Genomic DNA, 12301 nt, shown 5'->3' with positions numbered 1-12301 from the left:
AGGATTCCGCGTTATGCAATAACCACTAGGATTTTTATTCCCAATAAATTATAAGATCCTCATACGGATCTTTAAGCGGCTCGTCAACGGTTTTTGGCGTGCGATTGCTCTCTCCAAGCTTAGCCATCTCAAGGCAAGTTTGGAACTTGATCAATTATATCAGTCAATAAAAATAAAATGACTGCTCCAAAGGATAGCAACGCCGGTACCGGACCAGAAATTGACAGTATTAGTCCTATGCTCACATTCAACAAGAAATCTGAAGATTTCAAACGAGTGGCGGAGTTATTCGAAACGGTATCTTCCACTTATCAATGATTCATATTACCCAGAGCAATGTGGATATTTCTACACCGATGCCTCTCAGGAACAAATGGGTTATATGGGAGCAGATTGTAAAGGGGCAAGACTCAAGAAATAGCAACGACTATAAATGTTATACCAAGCCACTCGTTTCATTTGACTCAGTCCAGGTATGATTTATTTCTCAGTACTAATGCCCCGCAGAGTTTCTGGAACTTGTGGTTTAACATTCCCCAACCCAGTGAGCTTTCTACAACGCAACGCCTCTCTCGTGAATGTACTGATGGCTCGAACCATATAGTGGATGCCATCATGGTATTCAGGTGTGTTAGCGTTTTTTAGTGATACATGGAATCGGTTGTATGTGATATGCTTTATTGGCTGTTCGATGTCGTTCTATCTTACGTGGTTTCCCGTCCAAATGGGCAACGATACTATGATACTATGATACTCTGTTATCTATGCTACTGTATTCATATAGTTGCATAATGAGTCTTATTTCTATTGTTTACCCATCTGTTTATGCCGCTGAGTTTGTGTATGGACTGGTCTGATGCCTCCATTAGTTACCAAGCCACGTTACATACTGTACAGGGATGGAATAGAGCCCATGTGGGAAGATTCAATGAACAAGGATGGTGGACACTTCGATTACAGGTTCAAGCCAGGCGATGTCAGTGCAGCCACTGTCGACGAATATTGGAACAATATAGTGCTAGGTTTAATTGGATGTAGCATGCCACACGCCAATTTGATCAATGGCGTGCGTTTGGTAAGCAATACTATGTTTTAATGCATTCTACCCAGGTTGACAAACTTGCGGGAAGATTCCCCGTAATACGTATCGAAGTCTGGTTCCAGAACCTTGGAGATTCCAACGATGCGACACAGTTAATGAAATCTATCGGTACATGTATGGCCCGTCGCCTGGTATGTTTTGGCATATAACTCACACATCAATCACAGGATGGATCTGTAGGAGTTATTCCTAAAGGTGACCTCAAGTGGCATTAAGTCACACATCTTATATTACACACTTTGTCTTAAAATGACGCACAATTGCGTCTACACAAAAAATAACTTCTACGTTAATACCGTAGCTTTTCATAAGCGCCGCGACATACTTCTCTCCGGGAATATCGCCGGAGAGCTGCAGTTGTAGGTCGTGCTCATGAAATTAGCTATAGTACCCGTAGATACTCTTGGGAGAACCCCGAACTCACGTTCATATCTACTATTAACAACGTACATAGCAAGTCGGTACGCAGGGCTGACATAAGCCAATCAGGAGCTGGTATGTCCACATGAAGTTGTATACCACCTTGTTTAGATATCATATCAGTATCTGCCGATAAGCGGGCTGCACTAACGGATATTGAAAAAGGATCGTTGAAGTGGCGTAGCAAGAAACATGAGTAGGACGTATACCAACATTGTAACTTGATACAGCGCTGGAGTTAGTGCATTTTGCCAAGTAAATGACAATATAATAGCTACTGGAGATGATGATGGTGGTATAATGGTATGTTAAGATTCCATGGTATACATTAAGCAGCTATGGGATACCAGAGTTACCAAGGCAGCATGCAAAGACAAGTGTACTGAGTTCACAAGCTCCATCGAAGGTTTGTTAGATGTAACTTAAGTCACTTAACTCATCCAGGGATCATGCTTGGAAAGGATCCACATGATTTATTAGCTATATCGGATGACCAACTGGCGTGCTTTTCAATGAAGAAAAGTGCTAAAATATCGCTACGCAGTATGTCGGACAACGTAGAGGACGAGTTCGTGTCATTCTGTTACATGAAAAATCAAAGGAAAGTTGTTTGTGGAAGTAATACGGGGAATATATGTCTGTTTTCATATGGCCATTGGGGGGATATAAACGACCGACTGACGGTGGGCGCCCATAGCCTTGATTCAATATTACCGTACAACGATGATGTTTTGTTAGTCGGAGGTGACGACAAGAGCATAAGGGTGGCGACTTTACTGCCGAACGAAGTAAAGGGTTGGTTGATATTTTAATGTCCAAACATCACCCAGGTAAAATGAAGTGCATTGGCAAGATGGATATTGACGTTTTGAGCACGGACTCGCTGTGCTTAAATATGGATTCAAGCGTTTTAGGTAGGTACACAGCCACGGAATCATATGACCTAGCTTTCATCGCCAATTACGAATATATCTGCATTGTACCAACCGATGAGGTGGAGCGCCTGCTAGACGGTGATACGGAAGAGTCGAGTTTCTTCGATGATCTGGAATGAAATTTGAATATAAATCAATCTAATACCGTGGTCTAATGTAATGAAAATTATTGGCTAGAGTTCCTGGATAGCAAGATCAGCACTCATGTCCATAATGCCCATATTCCCCGAATGGCAATCTTCCATGATTTTGCACAAACGGACTAACATTGCAGATATATCTGCACTCGGTAATGTATTGTATACCTCAGATAATAGTTCCCGTGCACTGGATATTACCGCGGGGGAGACCCTGCCACCAGAACACTGAAACATAAGGCATAGTGTATCGAGCATACACAACACCAACAGTGGAGTCGCAGCATCTTTCAAGTCTTGTTCTGCCAAAATGCACTTGTGAATTGCATCCAACAACCACGATATAGCCATATTGGCCACAGCAGCAAAGTGGTTATTTGCACCGATAGGTGCTGCAATGGACTGTGACTGTCTCCGGCAGGTAACAACCGATGGTGACGGTATTGAAATGACTGCTTGTGCCGATACGTTGTTATCTTCCATCCCTGCTGTATCCACTTCCTCTATAAGCACGTTCTGCTTTTGTGGTATTACGGGGCTTCGTTCTTGTATCTCGGCTGAGTTGAGCTGGTCACTTAACAATGATATGCTACAAGCGGAGGTAGCAGCTTTAGGAGTTATCCGAAGTGGCTTATTACATATCGGAGTTGCAGGAACAGTGTACTTTCCAGACACTGTATCCATTACTGATGATACGCGTGTCAAATGGGTTACTACCGAAGTGCCCAAATGAGCCTCATTAACTCCACTCAAGGAAAGACATCCTGATTGCAAACACGTGAGCAATACCATCTTTTGATATAAACTGTACTCAGTGTCTGGGATAGTGGAGCAAATGTACTCAATGACTCTTTCAGGGCGTTTCACTACCAGTGATTTTATGATAAGTGCGATATGTGCCTGAGTATTGACAGGAGTGGAGACACCAGAGTGAGAGAACATTTGTACCCACATACTAAGGGATTCATGTGAATGCATTGAAGAGTGCATCAATGAGATGATTGAATCCTCATACAGGTTAAGATTATCCATCCTTGATACGTATTCGCACACTGATACTGCAAATCTATCCAATATAGCCTCGTTGCGATCTATTACTGAGGGTAAGTAAAACAATGTCTGCGCAATCATTCGACGACTAGCATCAGTGGGCATATCACGTGGTTTATTTAAGGGTTTGTTCAGTAGCTTGCCCACCTCCACGTCTGATACTACAGGAGTGCCTGTAAGACGCTCATAGCATTGCTGTATATGCTGCGGTGGATCTGTCCAAAGGTCAATGGACACTGGAGGTGCAGCTTCCAGCTGAACTACTGGGACATCAGCAAATATAGCATCTATCAGTGCTTTTGAATTGTCGTTGGATGGTACAAGAGGATCTATTTGGTGGCCCGATGTTTTACAGTTGGTATTAGCCGTCATTTGGTTAGTGTCCGGTATGGAAACCGATGGGCATGTTTCAGCAGTTGTTTCTCCCTGATTTACTGAATGGGTTTCAGTAATACCCGCCGTAGCGGGGTTAAGCTCCTCGAGGACATCCGTGGTAGCCACCGGTAACCATACCGCGGGTTCGTCAACAAACTGATCCAGATCAATATCTAATGTTTCTTGCTTCGTGTTTCCTAGCATCGAATCGCGCCTTTGGGACCATTTAGATAAATGGTGGGCTAAATACATGGCAGTCTTGGAGACTACAACATCCAACTGTCCCAGTTTGTTATTTATACCCTGGGTAATATAGATCTCTGTATGCTCAAAATCTGAATGCACAAGCTCTTCACCGTTAGAGTAAATGATATCCATCGATTTGATTATGGCAGCTGCTATAGATACTATAGTGCGATTATCAACCGAGGGTAGCTTTTCTGTCCACAGAAGACAAAGTTGCTGTAGTATATACTTTACTAGTCCCAGGCATGAAAATTCCTGTAACCCAGGATCTAAAGGTATAGTTCGTTTCTTGTTGATCCATTTGACAACATCAAGTATGAATAACTGCATTTTGATGGACACGCGAGAAGCGCTTCTAAAATGAAATAATTGAAATATAGGCTCGTATGTACTATTAGATGCTACAAGCAGTGACTTCAGTAGCAAAATAACGACCTGACGAGAAATGTAATAATCTGTTCGGTCAACAAATCCAATATTTTTGCCATATCGAGCCAAGTTATTAGACATCACACTTAGAACACTGGAACATATCCTTAATGTGGCACTCGATTCCTCCAATTGGCCGCCATTCCATGCTGCGTCAAGCGTCGTATCATCACTAAAGTTAGACCTATAGTACAATATGATGCATATAACTATGTTCTTAAGAAATCCACGCAAGTAAAGTCTAGTTATTATTTTCATACCAGCGATGCAATGTATAGACAGCGTCGTGGATATAACTCGGTACAGTAGAGATTCATTGCCGCGTTCATAGTCAAATTGTACATCCTTCTCGAACTCTAAAAGGTGTATCAAGTCAGCCAATAGCTGGTCAGATACAGTGCTACTCAGGATGTCATGAACTTTTTCTTCACTGGAAGCCAAATGTCTTATGTAGGCTTTTGCATCCTCGTCACTTTCGACATTGGCAGGGTATATTGACTTAAGTCCCACTAACCTATCCTGCCATGCGATATTAGTTTTCATTGTATACATCAATGTAACCAGAAGTACATCTTAGCAGCATTTGGCTTAGATTGAGAAAAGCATTGACTCTAAAACACTATTGAGTACGTAACAGTGATTATGTTTCACTAATAATACGATATTGTATACATGTATCTATTATAATTGAATATAATCACTGGATCTGATCATATAATTCAAATGTTGTTAGATTCCATTTGTTGGAACATACTATTGAATGATCAGCAGATATTGTACCATTATCTTTATAGGTTAATACTAATTCCTGAAAGATACGTTATATAATCTAATCGCTGTATGCAATGTGTGTATATTTTTAACATTTGGGCTACTCTGGTGTATGTGTCGAGCGACGGAAGGCTACTATTAAAATATAACATCATCAGGATTCTGCATTCAACACATAGCTACGAATGAAGATATAACAAATATTATATAATTTATAAACTATCGCATCTTTTATGTACTGGTTACTGAATTAACCATGTTTGGAGGTTTGGGAGATCATGATGCCTTTGGAGCTAACTGGAATTTGGATGAAATTCAACAATGTAGGTTACGTGACTATGTATTGGCTATTAGCTGTTTGACTGTGTAGTTTGTGTCAAGCTGTTGCTGCTTACAGTTGTATGTGTATAATGTTGTACTACTGCTGAATACATGTTGATTGCTGATAGTTTGTTTCCATAGCGTTTTATTGTATAGAGTCGACTTAATGCATGCTAATGCTTATATCTTACGTTTCCTGGGAGTACATCTGTTAATGCATTTACTGAACCGTTGATTAATAGCTAGACCATATGCCATTTGTATCAAGCAAAGTTGATAGCTCCACTATTCATATTATATTTCTATATATATGTGAAACTGGCTATATTATGTTACAGTGGACGACATCACAGCTGGAGGATTCCTGGATGATGATGCCGATCACCTTGCCGATGATTCTACAACTACTCACCAGAAGGTAGCACCTTCACGTTTATCCCTGATGCCTGTAAAAATAAGCATGATTGTAAATGAGTGGTACAAAGAATCAGGTTACATTGCATTTTTCAATAAGATACCGGACATCATAAAGATACTCGGGCGAGTGGAGAGATATATGTGCACCGATGAAAATACACAATTCGTTATCGACGATGGAACTGCTAGGATAACATGTGTTTATGTCCACACAAACAATCTTACACCTTTTAGGCAAAAGCAACTAGAAAGAGTGATGCAGACAACAAAAATGGTTGTGGTATATGGCAGTTATAACCCAGTTTACAGCGTCAAGTGCCCGGTGCTTGTTATATATAAAATACGGGAAATATATACAGCAAATGAGTTCGCATTGCATCATTTCGACGTGGTGAATCTAATCCTACGAAACGAGAGAGAAAGTTCTACAATGCAGGTGGCTAATCCAATAGATTCAATGCCGGTAGTCAATATTGATAACCATGTGGTGGGTCAAATGGAAAATATGATCCCATCTGGACAACCGACGAATGTACAACACCAACCCGCACAAATGGTAAGCTGAGATAGATTAAAATAACATCCCACAGGATGCCGATGGAGGTATAACACTGATGAGATTCATAGCAAGAACACTGGCCGAAGAAACACGGAAGGGCAATCTAAACGGGATCACAGTTACGGAAATTACACAACGATGTAATATGCATAGAAATTTCCAATGTAAGTCACGTCGATGGAAGTTCATATTCAACAGCGATAACGGAACAGCATGTTAGAAAGGTCTTGTTTGAGCTTGAAAAGGATGCCAGCGTATACCAGACTATTGATGCTAACACATATGCATCAACGGATGCATAAACACACCGATATAAGGTAATACCGACGCAGTATTTGTCACGTCAAAAATATGACTCTTGTATGCCAAAAGAGGTCGACGATCATTACACCCAAAAGACGTATAATGTTATCATTATTTATGTACACATCACAGATAATTCACAAATTAGATATTATTATAGCATCGTATGTACCTCTTTATGTTTTGTCTACTGGGTGTGTATAAGCCTAGTGTCACCTACCAACGATGTCTACAGTCATAGGTGTACGTCGTAAGTAACATCTAAGCATGTAATCAATGAAATACTAACCATATACAAATATTGGATGATACACATTAAAGAATAAACACCTAATTGACGAATGGATGTGTGTATGTTTTTCTTATGTGTACAAAATTTACACCTAATAAAGCTACACATCGGGAAAATATATGGCTGAAACGCACTACATTATGAGTTAAGGCCGTTTGCTGTTTATATTATGCCGACTTTGTCTTTATTACGCAGTAGATCCACAAAGGTTTTAATATGCGAAGGTCATGAAGGAGAAACCTCCATATAACGGAAATGTTCGACATGAACGCTTGTGGACACCAGTAGATCCATCAGGGTTTTTGAGAATATGCTGTGTTGTATGCGAAAATGATATTCATTCTCAGTTGGTGCTTAATGGCAACTCCGGAGCATCAGTATGTATATCATGTAATGCAGGAAATGCGCCACGTCGTAATCTAGATGTAGTTTCTACTGGAGAAACTCTACAATTCAGCAAAGGAGCAGTTGGTATTTGTAAACGAATTGTTGATGCAGAAGTTATCGGACATACCCAATCCCAGCGAGGTAATAGGAAAACTGATGTCAGAGTTATACAAGCAGAAGATACCAGCGCTAGTGCAAATAGCGGAGATAAGGATGCTTCAACAATTGACCATGCCCTTTCAAATGGTTCTACTAATGGCTTCCAGGAAAAAACGTCTGAGCTAGGTATTAAAAAAACGGGGACGCATCCTGACCTAGCCAAACTGCAATATTGGGATGGCAGGAAATATGTAATGCCCTCTGTTGGAAATAACTATGGAGACGTCTTGTGGAATGAACATTACGGAAAAGATACATCGCACCAACACATTCACGAGCCGCCCCTTATTGGCAATATAGCTGAGCAACTTAAAAAGTTACCACTTAAGCGCAATGATTGCGATGTTTGCAGGAGAACCTCTAAGTTGGAATCGGACTGTGCGTCGGGTAGACGCATTATCGATAACAATGCTCCATGTATACATTCCTTGGGACTTAAACACGCACCCATGCCTTTGGGACTAACGTCTGATATTGATATAAAAGGAGATGGTATACATAGATCATATTACTCACAAAAATCTGAATACAATCCGGATTGTGTTAATATGGATTATATACCTAGGAGGCAGACGACGTACGAGAACGTTAGCTTATATGACGGACATCCAGAAATCGACGAATTGTTAACGTACCGTCATGAAGAGGTACACGGTGAAGCCTATATGCTATGCTCGAGTCCGCGATACAATGTTGAGAGGCTGAAGGATTCTGCTTTGCCAGGTGCCGTGCGCCTCGAAGAACTTGACACAGCACTCCTGCATCATGTTGCTTCTAGGGTGCCCACAAAACCGGGATCTGCTGTAGATGTCGTTTCGGCTGTTAATGAAGTAACCAAATTACAAAAGGCAGATTATGAAGGGCAGTTTGGATTCGATAAATGCGTTTCAATGACCGGTAAGGTCGTTGACCCATATGCGTCAAAGACACAACTATGGCAATGCCCCGAGGAGTTTAAAATCCCAGGTTATAGAAATGCTGATACACCAAGAATCACTATTAAATCGACAACAAGGGACTCTGTAGATGATGCATTCGCTGATGAGACTACGAGTACACTAAAATCATACACGTTGAGTATAGATGAGCTTTACGATGTACATGGACTTGACAAGCGTAGTGAAATGCTGTATAAAGAACAACATGAAGAAGAGTATTATGACACAGATATGTCATTGGATGAATTAATAGCTAAATATGTGGTTCTGCGTAAAAAGCCAGATTGCCCACCTACTATATTGAGAACCTTGAAGCATCTAATTTGTTTGAAAATGGGTAAGGATAAGCTTTATATAAGAAACAAAACTGCAATCTCTACATCAACTGATAGTGGCATGCCGGTCGATGGAATGATGCGGATTACCCTACGAAAAATATTAGACACAGTACAGGTGCTACATCCAGTGGATGGCACAGATGTAGATGAACCTCGTAGAACTCTTATTGAGGATGATGATGCAAGTGTATACACCTATTCTAGCGTATCGTTATCGAGTTATTTCAGCGTACATGAAGATGTACATATACCTGCTGATGATAGGACACTTGCTAAAACTTGGGAGTTAAACTACCATGATGATGTTGTTGAGTATTACGGAGTTGTGACGGTAATAGACGAAAATATGTCCCAGATAATACCGAATAATTGCGCAACAGTATATTGTGAATTGGTGGGAGATAAAATATCAGTTTACAACCTCAGAGGATCGTTTGTATCAGCTGCTGGAGCAGTGGATAAGGAACCAATATTAACAGTACATATCGATGCATCGTTCACATGCACGCCGCCTAAACGTAAAAATAAATCCACTGAAGCAATGCTGCGGCTTAATGGACTTAACTATACCCTAAGGGGTGTAAATTCATCAGAGACAACTTCAGAAGATGCGGGCATTTTTATAAAACTAGTAGCAGAAGATATAGATATATCCAAGTGGTGGGCAGCTATTACATCAAGGTAAGTTATTAAGTCAGTATTTATATCTGATCAGGCAAAAATTAAAATCCTATATTGATTTGTTGGAAAACGAACATAAATTACACTTATACAGTAGCAACCTCGATTTGATACATTACCCCAATCTACGAAAAGTTGATCTTTCTGGATTAGAGTTCAATAGTCATCTGGAGAAGTCCATTTTGAAATCATATATTAACTCACCTTTGATCATATTGGACGTATCGCATAGGCTATTAAAGGACGACGACTTAGCGGACTTTTGCAACATATGGGATTGCTTCATTCATACACTTATATTATCGCACAATGCATTGCATTTAGCCAATAATATGGATCAATTCGTACAGTTTATAAACAAGACAAAGGTGCAACGGCTCTACCTAGACGGTAATGAATTGTCATCTGATGGCATTTTGAAATTGCCCGGTTTATTCACCAGTGGGCACCTAAAATATTTGAGTTTGCGGCAATGTACACTACATGACAGTATACAGCAGGCGTTATCATCAATCAATAAGATTCTTACAGTGGCAGACAGAGTGATTGTTGATGTGAGGGAAGTTGAGGCATCAGATTCAACGTTGCACTATTTAATGAAGCACCCATTCAGCAGACTGAGGGTGGCAACGTCGGATGCTCACTTGCTCTTCCCCGAATACAAATTAGAGAATTTCATGGATGTACACAGCAAAGAAGCCATACATAGCCTGGGAGCATTATACTGCGGAAGACTTATATCAGCTAGAGAGGTATGTTTTACAAAATAGCTACTTTAATATCTCCAGGGTCTATTGAAAATACCGTTCCGAAGACTAAGAGAGCTATGTCGACCACGAGATAAGCAATACGTCTTGGCAAAGAAACACGCGTTCTTTGAATATAGACCGCCCTACCTCGTAATGTATACACTATCGAAGAAAAAGAAAAGTAAAGGCAAACCCCAACCAGGATCAATTGCATTTATCGTCTTCGTTACATCATGCAGTATAGCACATATGAATGATCTCAGGTGGTTACACGTTATAGGAAATAAACCAAGGCTTGTGAATGCAACATGGTATAAGAAAAACAAAGATGAAATCCCCAATGACACAGAGTCTAACCATGAAGTACGTATGTTAGTAAGAGCCTATTCGGATGCTGCAACAAAAAGATGGTTCGAAGTTATTAGTCGTACCATTGCTGGTATTGTTTATGTTAAACATCTCAGGAAGCATTACGGGTGTTTTATATCGAAGCATATACTTTCATTTTGTAGCAGATATGACGCCTCGCATCTTGTACTATATGACTTACCTTACGATAAGGAGTTATGGATAAAGTTTTTTGCTAGTCTTAACTCACAGTCAATGTTACGAGTAATGGATTTTTGTAACAAGAAGTTAACTGCACAACAACTGACGTTTGATCAATATCTGTTTGCAGGATTAAACCTAGATAGGTTAGATTTCTCCTTCAACGAGATCAATTTAACCGATGCTTCACCGCTTGTGTTTAATGCACTGCTGCCGTTGGTAGTTTGCAGTGTATATAATATAAGTGATAACCCCCTGGGAGATTGCAGAATGTCTGCTGATTTATTCATTAATGTTTGCTTAAAGGGGAAAGCAGTGAAAGTCTGCATGAACAGATGCCAATTGGGAGATCGATTTTTAAAAGCTGTGATTAATGCGATACATGAGCCAAAGGAATCAAAATCTATACCGCACTTGGAAATCTTGGAATTGGAAGGTAACAATTTCAGCAATAAAATCTTACAGGATTTTGTAACTGTAGCCAACGAATTCTTCCCATCGTTAGTCACCATCAGAATACATGGATCCATTGCAACACCAGGACTCACAGAAGAGCAGCTTAACGAACACAATATCTTCACAATGGATCCATGCTCGAATACCGAACCTGCACATGGCAGCTTTACTAGAATCAAACACGTTAAGAAGGAAAAGAGAACCACCCGGGAAGTTATCAACAAACTACTCGAATTAGGAGTGGAAGAAGCAATTGCTAAACGCTATGGCGTTTAACCTTCACAGGAATAATATCGTCATTCCATTTTAACTAATAAACGTTTGATGGTTAAGAACACCCTTGATAGCTTAACCTAGATCTTTTTAATAATGAATTATATAAATATATAGATGCTATTAGAACACATGTACTGTAGATATTAAACGATAGCACATTCACTGTAGATTAATTATTTGTACTAAAAATGTCTCGTTAAATATTAAGATTAACAATGGAGGTGAATAAAGAGAAAAGGTAATACGTAAAACTTAACTATAGTTAAGTCCTACATATGTGCTTGTCGTAATATCATCATATTTGAACATAAACCAATATAAGGAAACAAATTCGAGGATTTTGCATGTGTACTAGTAACAATAGGCGCAATCCAGGTTACGAGTGTTCACAAGAAGACCGAAAATGGCAAG

General features: G+C 40.0%; 5 protein-coding genes across 5 annotated transcripts; 4 read left to right on the top strand and 1 right to left on the bottom strand.

Moving 5' to 3' along the window:
• The first annotated feature begins 31 nt into the window (after positions 1 to 31).
• Positions 32 to 1339, top strand: BBOV_III011150 (putative translation initiation factor E4). Its single transcript, XM_001612185.2, has 6 exons — positions 32 to 297; positions 333 to 473; positions 508 to 626; positions 898 to 1075; positions 1111 to 1233; positions 1270 to 1339. Exons 1-6 carry the CDS (start codon positions 178 to 180, stop codon positions 1315 to 1317), a joined length of 729 nt encoding a protein of 242 aa, XP_001612235.1. The 5' UTR covers positions 32 to 177; the 3' UTR covers positions 1318 to 1339.
• Positions 1340 to 1347: 8 nt separating this feature from the next.
• Positions 1348 to 2578, top strand: BBOV_III011140 (WD domain G-beta repeat family protein). Its single transcript, XM_051767371.1, has 8 exons — positions 1348 to 1461; positions 1500 to 1597; positions 1634 to 1718; positions 1753 to 1825; positions 1859 to 1928; positions 1967 to 2317; positions 2353 to 2436; positions 2470 to 2578. Exons 1-8 carry the CDS (start codon positions 1352 to 1354, stop codon positions 2574 to 2576), a joined length of 978 nt encoding a protein of 325 aa, XP_051623559.1. The 5' UTR covers positions 1348 to 1351; the 3' UTR covers positions 2577 to 2578.
• A 12-nt stretch (positions 2579 to 2590) lies between these two features.
• BBOV_III011130 (uncharacterized protein) lies at positions 2591 to 5336 on the bottom strand. Its single transcript, XM_001612183.2, has one exon. It carries the CDS (start codon positions 5244 to 5246, stop codon positions 2631 to 2633), a length of 2616 nt encoding a protein of 871 aa, XP_001612233.2. The 5' UTR covers positions 5247 to 5336; the 3' UTR covers positions 2591 to 2630.
• Positions 5337 to 5661: 325 nt separating this feature from the next.
• On the top strand, positions 5662 to 7181 carry BBOV_III011120 (replication factor A2 family protein). The gene is made up of 4 exons (XM_001612182.1): positions 5662 to 5788; positions 6125 to 6759; positions 6794 to 6926; positions 6961 to 7181. The coding sequence occupies exons 1-4, from the start codon at positions 5722 to 5724 to the stop codon at positions 7062 to 7064; spliced, it is 939 nt and encodes a 312-aa protein (XP_001612232.1). The 5' UTR covers positions 5662 to 5721; the 3' UTR covers positions 7065 to 7181.
• A 403-nt stretch (positions 7182 to 7584) lies between these two features.
• On the top strand, positions 7585 to 11969 carry BBOV_III011110 (uncharacterized protein; the record flags this gene model as incomplete). Its single annotated transcript, XM_001612181.2, has 3 exons — positions 7585 to 9860; positions 9895 to 10612; positions 10649 to 11969. The coding sequence occupies 3 exons, from the start codon at positions 7585 to 7587 to the stop codon at positions 11888 to 11890; spliced, it is 4236 nt and encodes a 1411-aa protein (XP_001612231.1). The 3' UTR covers positions 11891 to 11969.
• Between the last annotated feature and the right edge of the window lie 332 nt (positions 11970 to 12301).

Source organism: Babesia bovis, chromosome 3, assembly GCF_000165395.2.
Source record: "Babesia bovis T2Bo chromosome 3, whole genome shotgun sequence".
In the NCBI taxonomy this organism is placed as follows: domain Eukaryota; phylum Apicomplexa; class Aconoidasida; order Piroplasmida; family Babesiidae; genus Babesia; species Babesia bovis.
Note: the sequence above shows the minus strand (reverse complement) of the source record. Positions and strands in the feature narration are given on the sequence as shown.